At 49.6% G+C, this 23,865-nt stretch overlaps 1 protein-coding gene across 5 annotated transcripts; it reads right to left on the bottom strand.

Moving 5' to 3' along the window:
• Positions 1–1,762: 1,762 nt before the first annotated feature.
• On the bottom strand, positions 1,763–19,017 carry TPD52L2 (TPD52 like 2). Of its 5 annotated transcripts, none has more exons than XM_072879001.1 (8): positions 18,885–19,017; positions 18,160–18,278; positions 16,290–16,438; positions 15,358–15,417; positions 13,792–13,851; positions 9,550–9,651; positions 3,771–3,819; positions 1,763–3,559 (listed from the first exon to the last, which is right to left on the bottom strand). In XM_072879001.1, exons 1-8 carry the CDS (start codon positions 18,901–18,903, stop codon positions 3,464–3,466), a joined length of 654 nt encoding a protein of 217 aa, XP_072735102.1. In that variant the 5' UTR covers positions 18,904–19,017; the 3' UTR covers positions 1,763–3,463. The 5 variants fall into 5 exon arrangements, with proteins under 5 accessions (XP_072735102.1, XP_072735101.1, XP_072735104.1 ...); XM_072879000.1 differs by having other exon boundaries at positions 18,160–18,305; positions 18,885–18,976; XM_072879003.1 differs by lacking the exon at positions 13,792–13,851 and having other exon boundaries at positions 18,160–18,305; positions 18,885–18,976.
• Positions 19,018–23,865: the final 4,848 nt, after the last annotated feature.

The raw sequence follows: 23,865 nt of genomic DNA, 5'->3' as shown, positions 1-23,865 counted from the left end.
TACTGTGATGTTTCACAGAATCATATAGATTGGAAAAGACCTTTAAGATCATCGAGTCCAACCGTAAACCTAACACTACCAAGCCCACCACTACACCGTGTCCATAAGCACCTCATCCAAACGGCTTTTAAATACCTCCAGGGATGGGGGCTCCACCACTGCCCTGGGCAGCCTGGTCCAGTGCTTGACAACCCTTTCAGTGAAGTAAAATTTCCTAATATCCAGTCTGAACCTCCCCTGGCGCAACCTGGGGCTTTGTTTCATTTAAGGGAAGCAACAGGAAAAAGAGGGAGGAGAGAGAAGTGACTGAAAAAGCTCCAGAACAAATCCTCTCCAGGCTCCAAGGCAGCAGGAGAACCACCCAGGGACACCGGGCTGCGCCCGAGCCCCTCGGAGCAGCTCTGGCCCACCGAGGCCGCTGGCAGGGGTCGAACAGCAGGGAACAGTGCTGTCAAAGCCTTCTCTCCCAGTTACAACAGAGCAGGCGGGTGCTCACGAGGCTGCCGGGGCTTCGTAGGCTCCTGGTCCTGGGTTTTTGCAGAGAAGGAAGCCACGTGTGCTGTCCCGTGTCGTGTCCTCCCCCCCCCCCCCCCGGTCCTTTGCATGGGACTCTGCAGGCCACAGCCCAGCCCCAAAGGAAATGGGGCTTTGCACTTGTGAGAGCTGCCAGGAGCACGCTTAGAAACCGGGAAGTGACAAAAACACTGTCAAGCCTGTAACCAGGAAGGGAAGGCTTAATTAACCTTCCTTCAAAACACCCGAGATCCCTCGCGGGAAGGGACTGGGGAGGTGGAAAAGCATCCCCCTGCCCCTGGGGCTCTCGCAGAGGAGCTCATGGCCCCAGCTCCGCAGCCTGGGGGCTGCCTGCAGCATCTCTCCTCCAGGACTGGGTATCAGACCGACCCCTTTGCTCTCAGACCCAGGTGTAGTTTTAACTACAGAAGTAGCAAAAGAAAAACCCTCAAAACAAACAAACAAAACCCCAAACCCCACAAAACCAAAACCAAACCCTCACCACCGAGCAGATGCTTCAAACCTAGCCAGGCATCCTTCCTCTGACAGCAAAGCACACTGAGCAGCCACAGAGCTCTGCTGGCCTCTCTCACAACCTATTTGCCAGCTCTCCACTGCAAATCCACTTTTAAATTTAAGAGAGCAGCTCCCAACCCCAGTCATACATGCACTGCTCCCCTTGCACCGTGCTGTTTAAATCAGTAGCGACTGCCAGAGCTTCCAAGAAGCCAATTCCCTGAGGCATCACGCCGTAAATCCGAGCCAGCACTGCAGCTGCTGCTTTTCCACATTAGAAGTTTCTCCAGCCTCAGCCCCCACTGCCAAGGTTACCGCTGCGACTGCGGTCCCACGCTCCGAGCTCAGGGAAACGGCGTGAGGGAGCTGGAGGCACGTCTGGTTGACCGGCGGTGAAGGGAGCAACACGATGGCACTTGGAGGGTAAGCGTGGGCTTGCGGCTCCCCAGCCCTTGGCTGAGCACAGGTACATCTCGGGAACCAGCTGGTGTTCGGCATCTTGAAACGGAAACATCAGACTGTAAATATTATTCAGTATATCCCATCGTGAGAAAGCATCCGGCGAGCCGACAGACAAACAAGCCAGAAGGATAGGGCAGAACAGAATATTTTGGTTGCTTCTCGCCTCAAGCTGCTGCAGGCAGTTGGTATTTGCCTGACAAGTTCATAACACGTACCCAAGAGCAGACTTCAGTACAGTTAGATAGAACAAGACAAGAACATTCACCCCATTTTCTCCCAAAGGAATGCTTTATTGACAAGTTTCCTCAGTCTTTATCTGTAAAGAGAAACAGTTCAATACGCAACCTCCGGCAGTCCCCGTTTCACTGGCTCTGCTCCTCGCAGGGAGGCCAGTTTCAGTCAAACAAGGAGCACCAGTAAATGACACTACACTCCACCTACTGCCTAGTACATCTGCCTTCTAATATTTCATCCTGTGTCCCCAGGTCTGCAGAGGGAGGGGAGCAGGGGTGGGGGAAACGGAGACTAATCAGCAGATAAGTGTCAAAACTTGCTTCTCTAAAGAGAGGTCAGAGTTAGTTCAGTCCCTCCAGAGTGATAAACCACTAAAACTACCCAGATAAGTACATAACCAAGTCTAAAGACCTGAGTAAGTCCCACTTCGCCTCTAAGGCACAGAATTGCTCACTCTAGGTATTTCTATGTGGAGGCACCTTGCCTAGAATAAGATCAGGCCTCTAGAAGAAAACTCAGAATTTTTCAGCTCCTGAGCAATGAAGTTGGACATCAAAAGAGCAAAACATCCAGCCCCTGGGGAACTGGTTGAGCTCCGTGACTCTGCCAGTTTTGTAAATCAAGATTAGAACTGGGGCTTTCAACTGAAAAACCCGTCCAGTCACAGTCAGATGTACCAGATGGAGGAGCCCACAGAGAGGAGAGCAGAGCAGAGTCCCTCCAACATCGTGCCCGTATTGCTAGAGACAGCTTTGGCCTTTTTAACCTGGCCCTGTTGCTAGCAGCCTTCAGAAATTCTTCCTCCAAGAACGAAGGCATAAACTGAAAAGGGAGAAGCAAGTTTCATACACTCAGGAAACGGAGTGCACCACTGAATTTAACACAAGAACTGGCTTATAAGCATGCTGCTACTACTGTATGATGCAAAACTCCAGTGCTCAACATCCAGCTTTATAACCCTTACAGTCTTCTCTATAGAAAAAAAGTCATAAGCGAGTAAAGCGTAAGGTGATGTAAGGCTTGCAATTCAGTTTCAGAGTCCAAGGGAGCATTTCCCTAATATGATGCCGAAGCTTCTTTTTTTTTTTAAGCTTTATTTCTTTAAAGTTCATTGCATTTAAAAATAAAGATTTTTAGTTTTGTTAAAGCTAGAGCATTAGTGTAACAACAAGGCAGCTGCTAAGTGAAGTTTCCCTTTTGGGAGCCCAGAAAAAAACCCAACTGTTTACCCCATTTACCAGACTACTCCAATGAGAGCCAGAGAAAACAGTAACGGGAGAAGCCTGGGAGCTCACCGAGTAGCTGCATGGCATGCCCTGAACAGAGAACGTAGCCAGAAGCTGAGATGCCCATGCACTTGGCTTCTCCAATAACTGCCCTCCTCACGCTGCTCAGGGCGATCTGTTCCAAGTTATGTCAGACAAGGGAAAACTGTTTTTATCTATACCAGGGGCATTTCTGAGCTACTTTAAGGAAACTCCATCTTACATGCTCTCCCAAAAGGACAGCAGTGATACATTTAACCTACAAACTTTAGTGTAAAATATTATTTGTGTACAAAACTTTGCATTCTCTTCGACTTAGATCCAGCAGCAGTGTCTATGAATGAATGATGGATCTCTCCAGACTGGCTCTCAGCCCCTTCTTGGATTTGCATGTTGTTGCTGTTGTGAAGATTTGGGAGGGAGGGGGCTCGCTCTTACAGTTGTGCACAGCCGTGCAAAGCCACGTCGCAGGTCTAGAAAGGAGCGTTGTCTTGTGGAGGCTTGTCTCCAGCTCCCGAGGGGGAGTGGAGGCCGTCAGTGCTATTTTCCCGGCTGCCCACCACTCTGGACTGAAAGGAGAGAAGAGAGTTAGGACAACCAGAAACCAGCACTGAGAATACCAAGTCAATTCCCCCTTGTCAGGGTCACCTACTGTAGCAAAGACTTCACATATCTGAGAGGCCATTTGCCCGAATACTAGTTTACAAGAAAAAGACTGCAGAAATTAAAGTTTCTGCATAAGGCTTCACACTATATGTTTACAAGACAAAGCAGACTTACCTTTATGGTCCCAACTCTATCTTCAAATGACTTGAAGGTTGCAGAATTCCTTAAAGAAAGGAGAGAAAAAAACACAAAGAACAAATCAGGACAAGTTAGTTCTTAACTAAATCAAATCGCACAGCATGACTGGGCTCTCTGGCCGTTCCCATGCAGTGACAGCAGTACCCAGAACACTTCCAGCTCCTCACAGCCTTTGGCAGAAATCTCTCAGGCACACCAGACAAGAACACACATACAAACTCGGAAGGAAAACATTTATACCATGTGCAATCCACTCAATTGCTCAAGCTAAAGTGTTGAGAGAAACAAGTCCTAGTTCACTAGGGAATCAACGCACGACAAGTAGAAAAGAAACTAGCTCTTAGTTTTACAAGGCTTCCAACTAAAAGCATGCTGTCTTAAATAATGGAAAGGAAAAGCTGAAAAGGGTTTAAAACAAAAGCTTCAGTTTCCCATATTACATCCCATGGGCAGGAAGGGGAAGGACCATGTGCCTGTACCTATGGGCAGTTTTATTACTACAGGAGTGATCATTTGCATCAGGAAATGCTCATAAAAGCCACAGTGTAATAAATTAATCAGAGGATTTCATTTTTCTAGCAAAGAAAACCAGGTCAATTGTTCGACAACCTAACAAGCTTCTTTGCTTGCGAACGATTCCAGGGGAGTGCTCTGTACCAAGCATTCAGACGAGGCAATTACTCATACAGAGCTGCTCTCCCCAGGCTAGGCTGCAGGAGCGCTGGGAGATGACTAGCCTCATCTCAGTTATTTTTGTTCGAACGAATTGCTTCGTATTTGCACCCATAAAACAACCTCTGTTGATCTGGAACGAGGATGAACAGAGAGGGGGCTTCTGTGGTCCTCATCCAGCCCTGGCAGTCGTTTCTCCTGCCAGGAGATCACCACCGAATGCACCACAAGGGCACACAAGAAGGACACTGAGCTTCCAGGCTGGAGGCAGAGGGTTCAAGTTAGGATTCGTCTCTGTATTAGCAACGGCCATGCCGTATATTGCGAGAGGAGGGCTGTAATCCCTGCCCTTCAGGGACCTCTGAAAGCTGCAAATTTCAATTAGACTTTGGTACAGTTGTGACACTGCGCTTAAGTCCAAGAACAACACAGGTGCTAATATCCATAAAAGGAGATCGGGTAAAAAAACCACCCTGAATTACTCAAACTGCAGGACATGGTAACCCCATACTCTGAGTGGCATCTGCCTAAGAAGGGAACCAGTTTGTACAAATCAGAACAAAAACCCCAATAATGACGGAGTCAGCTGTACTCTCCCACCGACCCCACTGAGGAGACACAGGTATTTGCTACATTACCTCATCGCTGGCATACTTATCGAGTGGCGGATGGAGTAACTGCTACTCGGAAGCATTCAGAATAAGGAGGAAAAAGTTAAATGACAGTTTTATACTGACACCGTACAACAGCAGCGTACCCTTGGTTCTTAAGCACCTACTGTCCACACACAGGCTGCTGTGGACAATCAAAGCAATAAAGGCCAGCCCTCTCTTCCCTTATTTAACAGCCACAGCCCAGAACTTAGTTTTCCAGACACAGGACAGTAAGCACAAATATTTAACTGCAAACTGCAAGTGTGATACAAAAGTCAATTACAGGGCATTGCTTTGTGGTAGGTTTCTCAATCTGTGTCAAAAGTGTAGGCAAGGCTTAAATAATCAGCTTCCCCTTTAACGTCTGCAAGGGCCTGGCATTGAAACATCTGCTCTTTTAACAGCCTTGAACAGTATCTTACCTAAAGGAATGCGAGAAGGGGTGAGCCCTGGGAGAAGCCACGGGCAGCAGAGAGAAAAGGGAAGCAACAGTCAGACACTTGTGCAGATCTAAACACTAAATGCAGGGCAGCTAAGCAGGGACATGGTCACAGGATCATGGGACAGCAAAGTCAACTACCCAGGAGGAAGCCTCTCAAAATAAATTACAGAAGCAAGCAAAACCCAATTACTTTTCATTAACTCAAGCCAAGCTAAGACATTTTTCAGAGAACAATAACAGCACCTACAGCAACTTAGAGCCAGGGTGCTGGGGAAGGAAAGGAGTGGGTGTGCAACAACCACCCAAAACATTTTACCTACCCCTATCTGTTGCTTTCATGTGGATTTTTTTTTTTAAAGCATGTTTTCCTAAACTGAGGGTTTTACCAAGCACTAGCTGATTTGGTAAAAATACCTCCTTCCCCCATATTCCCCCACGAGCTCTCAAAGACAGTATTGCTAGGACTTCTGGGTGAGAACTTCTGTAACAGGAACCTGCAATGGATACCTGCACGCTACCTTGCCACGCCTGCAGATCTCAAAGTTACAGCTCAGAGAACAAACACATCTCAGCATAATAAAGATAGCAGTATCTGGGTAAAAGGTATCATGTTTACCCCACAAGCCAGTTGCCCATTTTTAGGTTTCAAGGCAAGCTATCCCCCACCAGGTTACCACATTCCCAAGTGTGATTTCGCAATGCAGTAGCATCTAAGTAGTCTGAAATAACAGACCAAGGTTTCCTACTTCTACTAGTAAGATTACCAGGATGCTCTAAAGGAGCTTCTCCTACCATAAGCAGTGTTTTATTCCACTTAAATATAATTTTTGTCTCTGCAGCAGGAAGCAGTCAAGGCAAGTTGGATCTGAAGTACTTGGCAAGGAGGACAAGGGCTTTTCCTTACAGCCAGAGCAAAGACGTTAGGCTTTGTGGTTTCATTTCCCCATGCATCCAAGTCAGCTCTTTGTCAGGACAGACTCCTTGAAACGCTGTCTTTGCATGCAAAATAAATTAATTTTCTACTTACTCTTGCTTAAAGGAGAAGAACACAGATAACACACGTCCATGCACCATGCTACTCTGTATGCAATACCACAAGCACTGGTTTGTTTGTTCAGTATCTTGGCCTGGACCTAGTAGTAATCCTTTTCCTCCTTTCATAAGGATTTAAAGTTTACATAAATTCAGAAATTTGCAGGCACCTTCGGGGCTTGGGCTAAGATTTCATAATGAATTTGCTTGTAGTATTATGTACAGCAAACTTCAGACAACATGAAGTGTATTGGGGGACAAAAACCACAAAGCAAGCTGTTGCCAGCAAAAAGAAAACACTTTCAATTTTGCACTTTGCTGGGGTCAGTAAAATGCAGGAACAGAACATCTAAAAGCCAATTTACTTTTTAACTGAAAGTGGAGATAACAGAAAAAGCTGAATTGGACAAGATTTGAAAAAACCCCACCCACTAATTAAGCTACATTTTCTCCCCTCAAGGCAAGCTAATAGAGCAACAGCATTAATACAGTTAGTGCACAGTTACCTCATTAACTTCACAACGTCTCCTTACAATCCACAGCTATAACATTTAAAGTTATTTTGACCAGAATACAGCAACTCTAAAGACTTAACCCAGGGACACATTACTTGTATTTCATAGCATTTTGGTCCAACCATTTTTAATGGAATTACGACTACGCCCTCCCCGTATCAGAGGCGTCTGTCCATTCATCACGCCTTCCTTGCATTTATCAACCGGTGAAGGCTGACTAAACAAGGAAATCCCTTCTGTTATCTCCACACTTCCAGTGATGGAAAATAAACCTGCTTTACAAGTGAATTTGTAGTGTAAGAGGAAAAAAGAAAAGTACAGCAACAGAGGTTGCAGTGTAGGCTACGAGGCCTGTAACAGAGATCATCCCTGCTCGTTCAGAGAAGTGATCACAACAATATAACAGACTTCACTCCTCATCAGCTCCGATCACATATCAGAACACCATTCACAGTTTCACCTGGCAAGGGTAGAGAGCAGGACAGTTTCTGCAGAAGCTTATGCTCAGAGTTAAACCTTATTCAGAATCAGAAATATCAAGACTTGAATGCAGCACAGGAGACAGAAGTCTGTTTATATACACACAGAAAAACTGAAAGTCTTAAAAAAATCATTACTGTGTTCCCCCACAGGGCTAGATGTACAAAGCAAATCCTGCTGAAATAACTTTGGCAGGGATATAAGACAGGAGCTGCCTCTATTTCATAATACATCACTCAAGGTATTAGCTATAAAAAGGAACGCAGGTGTTTAAACTGGTGATTTATGCTGAGCAATACCATTGCTGCAGAGGTCTGACTTGTTTGTAGTCAGCCACGCCAGCATCCACAGCCAGTTTTCGCTATGACTACGTCAGGGCAGCTCTGTTCCCAGGAGGAACAGGCACACTCTTCACTCAGCCATGCACACCCTCCCTCCATCATCTGCACCTGGGATGGTGCAAACATTTCTGCAGCTGCATGGTGAGTTGGATTCTCCCAACCAAAAAACAACAGGCAGGACCAAGCCTGTCAAAACGGCTTCTTCTGATGGCAACACTGGTTCAGGAGTTCCCTGTTTGGTCCAAAAAGCACAGTTCCCATCCCTTTGCCACGACAGCCTGACCAGACTGCAGAAGTCAGGCACAAAATTTACTTCACCATTATCAGTTTAGCAAAATCAATTACCACCACGTCTTGTGCCAATATCAGTCTGCTGTGACTACACGTAAATCTCTTATTTCAATAGACTAGGTACTTTCCAAGAAAGAAAAATTAAAACTTGAATACTGGAAAGGGTAGGGAGCCAGCTAGTCCTCTGCCAAATTCAGAGAATTGAGCTACTGAAAACACTCACTAAAAATTGCCCTCCAGGAACACAGTAAATAACTCCCTGAGGACAGAACTAAAATAAATCAGTACTACGTGATCAGAGGCCAACAAGTTCTTACCACTTGGATACTCCCAGCCACAGTGGAATAGGAAATTCCCTACAAAGAATGACAGCTACCCATTCAATCCAGGGTCTGATACATCATGTTAAATACAAGCTCTAAGAATACTTCCTTACTAGCCTAGACAGGTTGTATATTCAGAATTAGGTCTCAGTTCCAAGAAAAGTGTGTTCAGAGTATTCTGCATGAAAAACTTGGACATCACTATTAATGGGGAAAGCAATCCTCAGCTTAAATTACCTGAAGATCAGGTAAATCACCAATGCTAACCTTCAACTTTGTACGGCCGAGAAACTCACCTCAGCCAACAACCGAGGGGACCATCCCCCACTTTCCAGTTCAGAGAGGTTTAAATCTGCAATTACTTCAGCGGTCATCTGCTTAAGTAATCTAGATAACCACCAACCACAAGAAATTTTTGATGTTGTCATGATCTTCTGAACCAATTCATATCTATCTTCCAATCTACATGACATAACTGTGCCTAGAAAGCATACTGCTTTTCTCCATGGAAAGTTTACGCACAGGGCTTGAAACTGCACGAAATGCAGCATCCAGACTTTGCCTCATTTTAAAGCATAACAGCGCACAGGAGTGATGACCCCTTTTCTAATCCTAAACAGTAACACTGAGAAAACATACCTCCATAATCCAGTAATGAATGGAAAAGGTAAACTTTAATACTAGTTTCTTACATATGATGGAAGAGCTGCAGTGAAATCATATGACAGTAAAAATGGGAAGGCTGCTAAAAACATTCTGTCAGGTCTCTTAAGCCAAATCAAGCTTAAATGCCTTAGAACAGGTTTTATCCCGTCAACAAGACTTTAATAAGCATTTAATCTGTCCTAAACTACAATGTACAGGGCCACACGGAAGAAGGTAGTCCATCAACAGCAACGTGCTGCCAACCAAGCAGAAAAATGGAAAAAAGCCTAGTTATTGTCTAAAGTCTCATTCCTGTTTGAAACCAAGATCAAAGCACCAGAGCGCAAAACAGAAATCTTACCTCATGTCACCAAGTTTCCTGCTGATAACAGAACCTACATTGGAAAGGGCTTGTGAAGTCTTCTGTCCTGCCTGGGAAAGGGTTTCCTGGGTCTTCTTATAACTAAACAGAAAAAAAACATCATAAATTGAACTAACAGGTAGGATCTGAAAGCCAGAAGCATCCCCCCATTTTGAAAAAGGAACCCATATTAAAGGAAAGAAGCTAGGTTAGTGAGCTGCACTGACTTCACTGAAAAAGCCCCTTCCAGTCTCGCATATATTCAAAGACTTGAAGTTTTAAAGAAGCAGCAAGTGTAGGATTAACCTTTCCATACACTCACTTTACCATTTTGACCATACATTCTTAAATCTGACAAACATTTGCAAGTAAAAAAAGACAAAAAACAACCCAATTTTCCATGTGGAAACTCCAATATCATAGCATCATACCCTATTTGCTCTACAACTATCTTTTGGTCTCCTTGAAAAAGTAAGTCTAGGAACCTATTCCATAACATGCTTGCAGCCTTGAAGAAGTTACAGCGTTTGTTGTAGTGTTAGGTTATGGAAGAAAGAGGCAAGACTAACATCACTGTATAGAAAAGAAATGCAGGAATCAGCATTATCTCTACAACTTGCAGTTTCGAAATAAATTGGTAGAGAAGTTTCCTATCAGTTACCATTAACCACAATACATAAGAAGTCTGACAGCTTGTATTTGTCAGCTGATTACATTGGAGTTTATACCAAAGCTGGAGAAGACAGACACTTAAGAACCTTTGTTTCCTTCAGATGAGACTAATCTCAGGAACAAAGATTCTTTGAGGCACTTTCGTTAACTCATCCTCTCTAAGCTATTCCGCAGTTGGTGATTTACATCTAGATTTATGGCATTCTTCAAATTATAAAAAAGAGACTCAGGCTGGAAAACAAGTTCAACAATTTAAGCCAAGTTTTGTTATTCCAAATATTTCAGCTTGAGATAACTTTTTTGCCTGACTAGGATATTTAGGAGAAGGGCATTATAAACAGCCTAACGCGCTCTCTCATGCCTGAGCTCCCAAGGCTAGAATCACCGTGATGACAGCTGACTTCTTCACATCTCATTCTCTCCAGACAGAAGTGCAGGAGACAGCACCACAGCATCTGAACTGGATTCAAGCAATGCCAATGACAACATCTTGGTTTGTTGGGATTTTTTTGTTTAAGACCCCAGCCAAGTATTTCTGAATCAAGAATGGACACAAGACTTATGCAGAACAGGGCAAAACTGCATCAGCTTTACTTCTTCCTGCTCCTGAAAGAAGATTCCTATAACCTACACATTTTTCAGACCAATTCCTCTTGAATTCAGTGACTCCAGAAGAACCTGGGCATGCCCCAACAGCAAGGCCTCACTACTGTTTCTCCACTACACAATCTTTTGCAAGAAGTAGTTATCTCAGGATAATTTAGGAGTTAATTGGTCAGCATCAACGCTGCTTGCTCCTACATGTGCCTTCCTATCGCAATAACTATGTTTGAACCCTAGGGCCAAAGCTGCTTTGGAAGAGGAGGATCTCAACCCCTGCCTTCAGCAGTCAGGCTCCTCCCTGGCTGACCAAGTCCTGTCATGGGATTTGATTTACAGCTGCCTAACAGAAACGTCGAAGACCTCATGCTCACTGAAGGATGTTGCGCTGACTCTATGTCTGCTTTGCACTCAACTCTAACATCAGCACTGAGCACCAGAGCAGCAATGAGAGGAACGGTTTACAGACTCAAAGGACACCATCATGCCATGCACACACTGCCAACTCCCAGGTATTATGTCTAGCTTCAGCAGATAAAAGGCCAGAGATTTTCCAACAGTATTTTCCACACTTGACAGCAGTATTCTTAAGACAACTGAAGATCTAGCACTCAAGTGCTGCTCCTTCTGCCTGAGTGTGCTCCTTCATGATACAACTGTGTGTGCTGACACAGTGAGCTACATCAAGGAAACGATCCAGCTGAAATATAAACTCGGAAGAACAAAAAAGACAGCAGCAGCCAGATCAGATCACCAGTCTACTCCTGCATCCACAGCTCCCACACGCACGTACACACCTCCACCGCGGCAATGCAGGCGGCAGAGCCAGGAAAGCGCAACTGAGATTAGAAGCTCTTTAACCCAGAACTGCCATCAGACACACATGTGGAACTGCATCTGTGACAACCAGGGATCAGGTTATACAAGACTTCAATGCAACTCAACTACGCCCAGTCCTGACCTAGAAGTTGCAACTACTCTCCTGCAAGAGACACGGCCAAGTTCACCACAGCTTTAAATTCACAATCACTCACTTTCTTCCCTTAGCACCGGTACAAAGCACAATAGAACAATCCAAATCTGGGAGTAATAAATATGAGCTCTGATTAATACCTTGCTCTACTAACAGGCAATTGGCTGCAGCAGAAGCTGCAGAAATCATCTCTGCCCTGTGGTGTTCATCCTGTGGTATTCAAACATTTCATTGCACCCCTCTCCTATAAACCCTGACAGGGAGGAGCCAGACCCGCACCCTCAAATCCTCCTTTATCCATTAATACCAGCTTCCTCACACTTGCTCTTACCCAGCAATCGCCATTTGTCCTGTCTGGCTAAGTACACAAACCATCTAAGTGATGTTACATCCTGGTTACAATGACACTGGAGCTAGGGACAGAGTGGGCTTTCTGTCCTCTCTACGTACTGCTTGCAGGGGGCAAGTCCGCGGCCAGGAACGGCAACTACCAGGAAATTCAGCAGTGCGCAAAAGCACCATGAGGTCACGAGTTAGGCCCACTCCCCATTCAGTCAGGATGCTTGTTAGTTATAATGCCAAGAAGCTCCAACAACAGGAAAGGGGATGCATTTGCATAACAAACCCAAAACATATGAGTAAAACCTCATCCTTCTATTTCTTGAACTAGACTCTTCGCATTTACTGAGCTTTAGACAAAGGAAGTAGAAATTCTATTTGTTTTCTGAAAAGTTGCTCAAATCTCACTTTTCAATCCCCCTCGCCTCTCCATTTTAATCAGCATCTACCTTGCTAGCATGAATTGTCACTCTGTCTAGGGCCAAAGCAAGCAGGAAAACTAGTGTGCCACAGCTATTCAGGCCTTAAGTGCTCTACAAAAGCACACTTCCGCCACATTTCTGGTGCTTATTAAGTACAAGGAAACAAATACAACGAGAAGTTTTCTATTCTAGCAGGCACACCCAGGGACAAACTCTGATTAAACCCCGCTGGAGTCAGTCACACTGTCAGCAAGCAGAAAAACCAAGGTCATCCTATTCAGCAAGTGACATAGTGGCCATTTACATCTTCTTAATCTAGAAAACATACACGGAATGTTGAAAGTAGAATCTGCATACTTTAAAGGTTTTTCTGATACTCCTACTTTTTACCTCTGCTCAGCTTTCACCTGTCTTATGAAGAAAACCTTTAATCACACACACTGCCAATAACAAGCCAGCTCAAAGGACTGAATTTCATACCCACTCCAGAGAACAGGAAAAGCTGGCTTACCTAAGACCTACCTTACCATGGTTAAATCACTTCAGGAAACAACACCACTACCTACCTGCTCCCACTGCATCACTGTAAAGGATTCCCCTATATAACTGCAGGAAAGATGCAGTGAGAAGGACAAAGGCCAGCTTCCATTATATGCTTCCATAATTTAGTCCAGATGAGAATTTAATTTCAGGCGTTTAATAAAAACATGGCTAAGAGACCTTCGCAGACAACAGCTGGAGTATAACAGCTGTGAGGTTTAAGCTGTCCAAGTCCATTTGAGGCCCCAATGTGACAGAACAGCTGCCTTGGACACCACAGCTCTATTTATTCTCATCAGGTACTACAGCAAAAATAAAAGCTCCTGCTCCCTGCAGAGCATGTTGAGGGTAACAAGAAGAGGTCAGTCTGGCTATTCCACAGCTTGTCAGCCGAAGTTATAATGTGTGGCACACAGGTCTCAGCTACCCAGTGGCTTCAGCCAGTTCTCCTCTGAGAGCAGGCAGGCATTTGAAGAGTTATCACTTGGACCACAATAAAATCATTCAAATACTGACCTGAGGAAAAGCTCCCTCTCCCAAAAGAGGCATTTTTTGGGTTAAAAAAGTGAAAGCTAGAAAAGATAAGTGTTTAAATAGATCTAGTCAAAGCAGAGGACTGTGAGCAGGGGCACAGAACATTAGTGGCAGCAGACTACCTTGAAAGCATTTGTTAACGCTGAAGGTTAAGACACTCACGCTTCTGATTGAGTTAATTTTTCATTCCAGTCCTCCAGTGTGCTGCTGGCTGAAAGATATCTACAAACACAATGGAGGTTAGATACAGTGCCAAGATTCATGACAGATGCTTCTTTTGACACTTTCCACATTATTAGTGTCTCTCTACACTTGCAGTATCATAGGCTTTATTTCTCTGACAATAGCTTCCCCCCTCCTCTGCTACAGCCAGAAGGAAAAGAGCTGTTGTTTGAGAGGCGGGGAGACACCTAAGCCCCAGTTTCTTTCTTATTTAAGCAGGTTCAAACACTGAGCACAAAAGAAACAAAGTCTGCAGTTCAGAAGGTGTCAGGAATCGAAAGACTTTGCATCTTCTGCTCCCTTCCTACATGCTGCGTGGTGCCTATGTATTAAAAGCACAGAGCAGTGAACTGACCTCAAGGCCAAAAAACTCTGCCACACCCAAAGCTGTTTCTTACCAATTCAGCATGACCTGGACAAACCGTTACACTTAGTTTCATTTTCTAATCTTCAGAAATCATGTTTCCCTACATAGAAAACAGTACCTTAGGCGTTGTGAGAATTAACACGGGAGGTACAGAACAAATACAAACACTACGAAGTGTCTGCTGCCAGCTCAGACAATACGCAGAAGTGCTCAGAGGAGGTGACGTATCGCAGGCAGTTCACATCACCCAGAAGCATAACTCTCCCCAAGTAGGTCAGAGCTGTCTTGCCTACTGACAGGATGCTTCCAACCCACGTTCTCCTCTTAGCTAAATAACCATCTCCCTCAACACAAGATGTAGAGGGGAAAGAATCTTCAGTGCAGAAAACATTCAAGGTCTCCCTTACGTTCAGGTATGCAGCAGGAATCAAAATTATTCGTGTCTAATATGAATGGAGGCCTAATATAATTAAAGAATATGTTCTAGAGACAAAAGTAGCCAGATGTTCTTTGTCACCTGCTGGTATATACTGCAAAGACTAAAATTCATAAATTCATTCTTTCTAGTGTTGACATCAGCAAAAAGGTTCACATACATCAATGCAGAAGAGCCAGCTTTCAAAAGCTAATATATGTATTTGCATTTGCACAGCCCCTATTTCCAGCTACAGGTAAATGCCTGCAGGCACTCCCTCTCCCCTGTGGTCGTACGGAGAGGCCATAATCAAACTGATTCCTACCACATCCAATGATGAGAAGAGAAATAGTTTCACAGTAAAGATAGAGGTTGACTAATAAGACATCTGATTACAACATGCTAACCTACCAGTGACCAGGTAAAAGGAAACTGTGGTTGATTTTTCAATTTTTTTATAAAATGTGGTCTGGTAACTGATTGGAATTTTTCCTTCTGCAATAGCAAGACCATGAGAGAGATGATAGCAGTAACATTTACTCATCTCCTCTGCAACTGAGGGATGCTTATTGCTGGAAGCCAGGCATGCTGCTAATAACAGTCCTGCTTCACCATGCCTCCAGCTCCCAATCAAGCCCCGATGCCTGTGAGAACAAGTAGCAGCACAAATCAGGGAAGGCAGCAAGGAGCAAGGAGGTGTTGCTGAGGAGCCCGAGGCACTCACAAGTCAGACTGTGTCACTTTGTCATTCCACTCTCCAAGTTTCTCAGATGTTTTCACATAACTAGAAACAGAAAGTGTTAATGAATATAACTTTAATATTCATTTTTTAGAAGACAATGACACAGAGTTCAGTTACAAAGGAACAACAGAAATCGGGCAGGGATGTAGGAGGGAAGATGAGGAAAAAGGGAAGGAATAAACAGCGAGATGAACAGCTCAACGACCTGGTCTGCAGTAGCACTGTCAGTGCTAAACTCCAGTCAAGTTACACAAGACTTTTTAGACTGAACAACACCTCTACAGGTACCGAGAGTCCCTTACACTCAGGCACAACTGCAGGGTCAAACTTACCTCTGACTCTCCTTTTGGCACTGTCACACACTGCAGTGACCATACCCTTAATGCCTGTTCAGGAACAGTCAGTCTAATTTAATTCTTCTTTAGGCAGAGATGACTATGTGTAATGCACGCTAATATTACATAATTTTTTCCTAGGAAGTGCAGGCTTTTTAATTCCAGCTATATGACCCAGAAAATAGCTTCTGAACTAACACTATGCAGTAGAGCTTTGAAACTTCTTGCGCTTCTCTTTGAGCCCGAGTTCAGAACAAGGTAGCAGCAGCCTACGCCTCAAAGAATGGGCAGGAATGGGCAAATTGAAGCGTTGAGTGGTGATCTAGATCTCTAACATCATGGGAAAGAGCATCCAGCAACAATTTATCCAGATCACCCATCTGAAAGTTCTGTTTATGCTGACATAAAGACACTGACGCATGAGAGCAATGAAATACATACTTTTAAGTGCCTTTTACTCTATATAACCACCAGAGCAAAAGCCTCCAGCCACTTGGAAGAGCCCTGGAATATGCTGCTGGGCAATAATTACTACAGAGTCATACTTAATGTGAAACGCGCATCACAAGCAACACTTACGCATTGGAGACTTGGACATCATGCCAGCTTTTGGACAGGTTTTGCTTTAACCCATCCAAGGGAGTCAAACCTAGCTTCCTCTTCAGCTCTCCACAGTGCCTCTCTTTAGCAGCCAGAACTTGCCTGAGAGTACCGATTTCTTCTTCGACCTTAGAGAGAGGTAGAGGTTTGTCTTAAATCACCGTTCAGTAAAATTCTGAAAATTAAGTGTCCTGGTTTCAGCTGGGATAGTTAATTTTCTTCCTTGGTATAGTGCTGTGTTTTGGATTTTAGTATGAGAATAGTATTGATAACACACTGATGTTTTGGCTGTTGCTAAGCGGTGTTTACACTGATCAAGGACTTTTCAGCTTCCCATGCTCTGCCGGGTGCACAAGAAACTGGGAGGGGGCACAGCCAGGATAGTTGATCCAAACTCAAAGGGCTATTCTACACCATATGACATCATGCCCAGTATATAAACTGGGGGGAGCTGGCCGGGGGGTAGCGGTCACTGCTCAGGGACTGGCTGGGCATCGGTCAGCAGGTGGTGAGCAGTTGTATCACTGTTTGGGTTTTTTTTCCTCCCTTGAGTTTTGTTCCCCCCTCTCTCTCTCGTTGTTTTCCTTCTCATTACAATTCATTATTATTATTACTATTCTTTTGTTCCAATTATTAAACTGTTCTTATCTCAACCCACGAGTTTTCTTACTTTTGCTCTTCCAATTCTCTCCCCCATCCCACCGGGGGGGAGTGAGTGAGCAGCTGCGTGGTGCTTAGTTGCCAGCTGGGGCTAAACCATGACATTAAGGCAACTTTCTGCCTCCCTCAAAACCAGCAAGATTTCATTAACATGTGTTTAAAGAACTGGTAGGAGCTTCAGGTGCCTGCAGAACAATGCAACTGAAGATGAACGGTGCTGGAACAGGAGGCCTGCAGCTCAGACTCCAATCGGGAAAACACCCGTACAAGTCACTGTACCGGTGACTTAATGGCATCAAGATTAACAGAACCCATTTCTAGCATTGTAATTTCAACAGTAGATAAAAATCAGTTGCTAAGCCTTATTAACTAAGGTTTCTATCTCATTATTCTTTTCCTCTGACGTCATTAAAGCAAAGCGTTTTTCCTCAGAGATCTTTCTTACAACATTTTCAAAGTACTCTCGCGTTCTTTCCAGGCAGAGGGGGTTCATTTCTACTTTAACTGCAGCTCACCAAGATCTGTGTGACCACCCAGAGCAGCAAAGTCCTCCCTTGCCAAAACTTGCAAGGCAGAGAATCACCACGAGGTTCTCAAATGACAGAAAGGACTACAGAAGAACAGCCGCAGTTATCTTCAGCTACATTTCAGACAGAAGTTACAAACCAACTTTTAAAACCCAAAAGGTACCCAAAATTTAGGCTATCGCATTACAAGCTCTCAGCTCTTCAAAAGCATATAGGCACCAAAAATAGTTGCCTATAAAGTATAATAAATATTTAAGAGAGAAAGGAGAACAGGAAAGCACATTAAGTGCTCCGTTGTTTCAGTTTCCTAGGGAAAAATTAGTTTCTTTTGCATACCACTTGCCTAAAGTGTTTTCTCGCTTCAAATGGAGCTAAAAGCCTAGATTAAGCTCACTGCATCAAAAGCCACTTACTTCCTTAGAGCTCTAAATTAAGTCGTTCTGGGAAAGAGCACGCAACATACCAGCAGCATTTGAAGTATCTGTCAGCTTAGTGCATTTTAACAACGAGCTGAGAGATCCAAAGGCAACACCGCTGCAAAACTCATTAAAAAACCCCGAGTCCTGCTCCCGTGGCACTACGGATTTGTGTTTGTTCCTTCCCAGCAGCACGCAGGCGCAGCCACGCACAGTCCCCGCTGACAAACGTGAGCGCCCCGTTACCTTGGCAAGCTCAGATCTCAACTCCTCCTCTTCAGCAAGAGTCAGCCCCTCGGGCACGGAGGTCCTGGCCGAAGCCGCGCTATCCACGGGAACATCTGTCATGGCATCCGAAAGCAGACCTTTGTTGGGAGAGTTAAGGTTGATATCTGTCAGAGACAAGGAGCAGAGGGCAGACAGGATAAGCAGCCAGCAAGCGAAGCACGTTATGCAAACCTGGGCAGTCTGACGGGAAAGGTGAAGAGAGGGGCTTCACAGAAAGAGGAAGAGAAACCTCCAGTGGAGCTTCCTCCACGAGCATCTGTCAGAAGCGACAAAAGCACCGGGCTCTGCTCCTCGAAAACAGCTCCTCTGCCCAGCAGCGCCCGCTAAATACCCGCAGGGCCCACGCCAGCCCGGGGAAGGGGGAGGGGGACGAGCCGCCAGCCCCCTCCACGGGGCCCCGGAGCCGCAGCCCCCAGCGGGGCCCACCCGCACGGCAACCCCCGGGCCGCCTCTCCCCTCACGGCAGTCCGTCCGCCCGTTCCCCCTCCCCGGGGGCCGCCTCTCCCCTCACGGCAGTCCGCCCGCCCGTTCCCGCCTCCCCGAGCCCGTCCCTCCCCTCACGGCAGCAGCCCCCCGCCCCGGGCCGCCTCATCCCCCCGCCTCAGGGCCCCCGCCTCAGGGCCCCCCGCCACAAGGCGACCGGAGGCGAGGGCCCGTCCCGGGGCCCGGAGCGCAGCCCCTACCCTGGCTCGCGCTCTCCATGGCGGTGCCCCGGGCCCGTCCAGCCGCCACCGCCGCCGCCGCCGCCGCCGAAGAAGCCGCCGCCACCGCCCCCCGTGACGCAATCAGCGCCGCGCCGCCCGCCCGCTTCCGGGAAGAGTCGCGGGGAGAGCGCGTCACGTCGCCACGGCGACGGCGCCACGTTTCCCCGCCCTCCCCCCCGCCCCCCCCACTCCCGCCGCCGCCTGCCCCCGCCTCGCCACCGGAAACGGCGGCAGGGCGGGGGTGACGTCATGGGGCGGGGTGATGTCATGGGGCGGGGGCTCCGCTCCCCCGGCAGGGCAGCGGGGCCGGGCGGGGCCGGCGGTGCCGTGCGCCCGGCCGGAGGGAAGGGGGCAGCACCAGCACGGGCCTCCCGCCCCGGCCTCCGCCGGCCCCGGCCTCAGGGCCCGGCCGGCCCCGGGGTCCCCGCCCCGGCCGGCCCCCGTGCGGCCCCCGGCAGCCCCGGCTCCGTGCCCCGGCCCTTGTCGCCCGGCCCAGGCAGGAGTCCCCGGGCCCAGTGCAGGCCGGTGCTGGCGGCCTTCTCCCGCCGAGTCATTAATTAACCCTGATCATTCACCGTGATAATGAACCGCCCTGCGCTTCCCCTCTTCCCACCTATCGGCCTCTGCAGGCTTTGGGGCTCCTGCGTAGATCCGAAAGCGGCTGCCGTGCCCTTGGGCCTTCCCAGCACCCCCCGCCCGCCCCGGGGGCCCGGCCGCTGGGCCCGGGCCGTTGCCCGCATCCAGATGTGCCTCGAAGCTCAGATCTTCACGCGGTGCCCGCCCGCAGCTGGCAGCAGCGGCACCCAAATGGGGAAGCGAGAGCAGGAGAGGAGGGGTTCGCCCTTCCCTGCTACGGGCCCGCAGCGCTCGGCCCCCGGTGATAAACCTGGAAGCAGAGCGGGAGCCCAGACTCCCCGGCAGCACCACCTCCGCGTCTGCCTCGGCTTCGAGAAGCGCGTCAGGGCGCAGGAGGGTGCGGGGAAGCCCTGGGCTGCTCCGCTTCCATCAATTTTGCAACCCGCCTCGTTGAAAACCCCACTGGGTTGGGAGTCTTGTTTCCAGCTACTTTCATTTTCAGTGCATTTTCCACTCGGTCTCTTCGGGTTGACCAGGATGAGGCGTGAAAAGGGAAGCGAATATAAATGGGGAAATGGGCATGAATTTTTCCGAGCCCTTTCCAACAGCGTGCCTCGGCCGCCCGAGCAGGGGGTTTGCAGTTAGTGCCTGCCAGCGCTCCTGGAAATGCCCTTTCTGGGGCACGGCCCATCACCGCCACCCACCCTGCGTGCCTGCTTGTCTCGGAAAGGATGGGGAGCGTTTTAACAGCTCAGCTTTTTTTTTTTGGGGGGGGTTATTTTGAAGTTTGAAGCCACAGCGCCGGTCTCATTTTGAAGCTGCGCTCAGTGGAAACCCAGGGAGTGGCTGAATGCTGAGCCCATGTGAAAAATCTGGATTTTTCCGGGATCGCCAGAGCTTGGATTCCTGAAAATCTGGCCCCAAGAGGTGGCTGCAGCAGGAGGAGCCGGGAGGGCTGCGGCTCGCAGGGAGCTGCGGTGGCCTCTGCCAGCTCTGCCAGGCGTGAAACCCCACTGCCAAGTCCAGCCTCGCCGAACGGCCAGGGATCTGGCTGTGCCCCGTGGGGACGTGGAGGATCGCCCTCCAAAGATCCAGCGGCTAATTTCCCTCTACCTTCAAGCGCTGGCTTTTAATTAAATGCATCATGCTGCCAACTTAATTATTCCCCATCCCAAGTCCTTGAAGGGTGTTGGGAAGCAGAGAGCAATCCTGCATTTGGGGAGGAAAAAAAAAAAGAAATCCTCTTTGTGGAGGATCTTTGCTTTTGTTTGAAACCACTACTGGGGCTGGGCAGCAATTTGGGGGCAAAATGTCTGCGCTGTCTGCAGAGGCGTTCGCTCGCCCTGGCAGCCGCAGCTTCGTGCCCTCCATGTTCCCCCGAGTTCCCCTTTTGCTGCCGCTGGGCTTTTCACTCGGTTGGGGCTTTTTTTTTTTTTTTTTTTTTTGCCATTTGCTGGCGAACGCTGAAATGTCAGGCCTGGGGCCGGTTCCCTTCGCTGATGCCCTTCCAGCCATGTGGAGGTGGAGGGGAGGGAAGGGGCCAGCTTTGAGGAGCAGGGGGAACTTCTTATTTGGGAGGCGAGCGGCATCTCCCTGTGCCCGGGCATCGCTCCGTGTCTCTGGAAAGGGCACATCCCCGAGCAGCGCGTTGTTTTCCAGCCCTGGCAGAGCCCAAGTTACAAATCACGGCTGTTTCCCAGCAAAGTGAGGAATTGTGCGAACGGCCGCGCAGACGGGAATCGGCACCCTTGGGTGTCCTCGCCCGCCGCAGGTCCCAGGACGGGGATGCTCCAGGTGAACACGGATGTTTCCTGGCCGCCGGTTCCCTGCGTCCGCACCGGGCTCGGGCAGGCGCCGCTGCTCCGTGGCTTCACTTGGAAGCCGACGCGATCTGGGCTCCGTGCCCCCTTTTAAAGCAAGCCCTGACCTAGATTTCCCTGCCCGCTGCAAAGCCGGCTGGGCTCTGCTCTCCCCGTCGCTCCTCCCCGCGGCTGGAAAGGGCCCAGCAGAGCAGTCCTGGCTCCTGCTCGTTAAGCCAGTGGCTATTAGCCCCGTCAGGAGCGAGCCTGCGCCGGCTGATGGAACCCTAACGCGTTTTGCCCGGCCGAACACGATTCCCAGGCATGAGGCGCTAACGGAGCGTCCCCCGTGCAGGAGGGGTGGCCGATGGGCCTATCTCTGCGCCCAGACGCAGCGGTGATGGCCCACGGCCAGCCCTCGGCCCTGCCTGCTCCCCCCTCGGCAGTGCCCCCCGTCCCCACCGAGCCCCCCGGCATGTCCCACCCCTCGGCCCCGTCAGAGTGTCTGCGCCTGGGCTGACGCGGGGGGCAGAGCATCGCCCGGGGGGTGCAGCTGGGTGGCCTCCAGCGGAGACTGGGTGCAGCGTGACCGTGTTGCCTGTCTGTCCATCCATCCTTTCGTCCATCCATCTCTCTGTCCATCTGTCTGTCCATCCATCTATCCGTTCGTGCATCCACGTGTCCATCCGTCCATCCCTGTGTCCATCTGCTGATCCATTTGTCCATCCTTCCATCCGTCCATGCATCCATGTGTCCATCCATCCATCCATCCGTCCATCCCTGTGTCCATCTGCTGATCCATTTGTCCATCCATCCATCCGTCCATGCATCCATGTGTCCATCCATCCATTGTCCATCCTTGTGTCCATCTGCCCATCCATTTGTCCGTCCATCCATCCATCCCTGTGTCCAACTGCCCATCCATCCACCTGTTCATCCGTCCGTCCATCCATCCATCCACCCACCCACCCACCCACGGCTCCCCGGCAGAGACAGACCCCACCTGCGGTTAGGGACCCAACCCTTCCTTGGAGAGCTGTCACCCACTCTCTGTCACCCACGCCAGGCGGCTGCACACGATGGCATTTACCTGGGCACTGGTGGCAAAACACACTCTCAAAAGCAAAAAGCAGCATTAAAAAATGGCGTCTGCACCCCCCCGCTTTGCTCCTGCGGTCTCGGGGCACTGGCAAACACGAAGGTGGAGGTTGGGACCTGGGAGCACCGGGGGGTTCCCCGCGAGCGTCGCTCCCCAGGCATCACCCCGGGGGCTGCCCAAGCCCCCCTTGTGCGCTAAAAAAACCCCTTTTATGCTTCAGGTGAGATGGATCCTCTTTCCCCGTCCCCCGGGCGGCAGTGGGGGGCGCGGGGCGGTGTCGGCGTTCCTCTTTCCCCGTCCACTGCCGTCCCCTGCGTGCTGCGGGGCATCGCCCACCCGCTGCCGCAGCAGCCGCCCGCCCGGTGCTGCCTTCTGCTTTTCTCCAAACCCAAAATAGCCCCCGGGCCGCAGTGGGGGGACGCCGGGGGCGACGCTTCCTCTTTCCAAGCCGCCGCCGCTGGGGAAGGGACAAGGACTCTTGAGCGGGGCTGAACCAAGGGGACGTGGGTGCAGCTGCTGGGGCCGGAGGACAGACGTCAGGCGTGGGGCCCGTGGGCTGGATCCAGAGCATCCGCTGCGGGATGCCCGGCTCGTTGCCTGGACCAACCCAACGCCCCCCACGTTGCCATCTCCCCGCCGGTGCGGGGCTTGGTGCGGACACACGGACCAGGTGGCTCCGTCCCACGGAGCAGCCTGGGGTGGGCTGGGGTTCTGGCATCCCCTCGGGGGTCCCCGCACCCATATCCCCCCTCCCTGAGCAGAAAGCCCCACGAGCTGACGAGGGGTTCCCACCTGGGTCCCGCTCTTCCCTGGAAAGTGTCGGTGACTCCCCGGCCGGCAGCTGGGCTTCCCCGCCTGCGGCCGGAGCCCCCCCTGCTCCCACCCCAAATGCCCTCAGGACCCGTGGGACTGGCACAGGTCGGACTCCTCTCCGTGCCCAACCGGCCTCCTCCCGCTTCCTTTGGGGCCGGTTTCAGAGCCCCTCATTGCACCCCTCTGCCTGGCGATGGGTCCCTTAATTTCTGCTTCGTTATCCCGGCTCGTTTGGCTGCTCTCAGCTGCCACCCGGCCGCGGGGTTTCTCTCCGGTCCCCACCTCGTCACCTCTTGAACCAGCTTACGCTGCTCGTTTCCACCCTCGTCACCGGGAATTCCCCCGGCAGCATTTGGGGTGAAGTTGCTCATCTCCGCAGTCGCAGCGGAGCCCGGGGAGCCACCAGCGCCGTGGATTGCCCTGCTCCAGCCCCACGGCAGCACCCTGCTGCCCACGAGCCCCATCCCCGTGGCCAAGCCCCCCACAGGGGGATGCAGGGGGATGTGGGGGGAACCCTCTGGTCCCGGGGCCTCCCATGCACTCAGAGGATGATGTGCATGCTCCTCTGGGAGCGTGCACGCTCATGGGGACACGTGAACTCGTGGGGACAGGGGCCACGTGCAGCCGAAGGACGAAATGGGTGACAGAGCCACGTCCCATCCCTGGGGGCTTG

Source organism: Ciconia boyciana, chromosome 14 (genome assembly GCF_034638445.1).
Source record: "Ciconia boyciana chromosome 14, ASM3463844v1, whole genome shotgun sequence".
NCBI classification, from domain to species: Eukaryota; Metazoa; Chordata; class Aves; order Ciconiiformes; family Ciconiidae; genus Ciconia; species Ciconia boyciana.
Note: the sequence above shows the minus strand (reverse complement) of the source record. Positions and strands in the feature narration are given on the sequence as shown.

Excerpts from the sequence above, each read along its gene's own strand:
- TPD52L2 (XM_072879000.1), bottom strand. Across the intron at positions 13,852-15,357 it reads AAAGTGACACAGTCTGACTT|ATATCTTTCAGCCAGCAGCA; the intron begins GTGAGTGCCTCG and ends TTGTGTTTGTAG. Across the intron at positions 9,652-13,791 it reads AAATTAACTCAATCAGAAGC|TTATAAGAAGACCCAGGAAA; the intron begins GTGAGTGTCTTA and ends TTTTCTGTTTAG.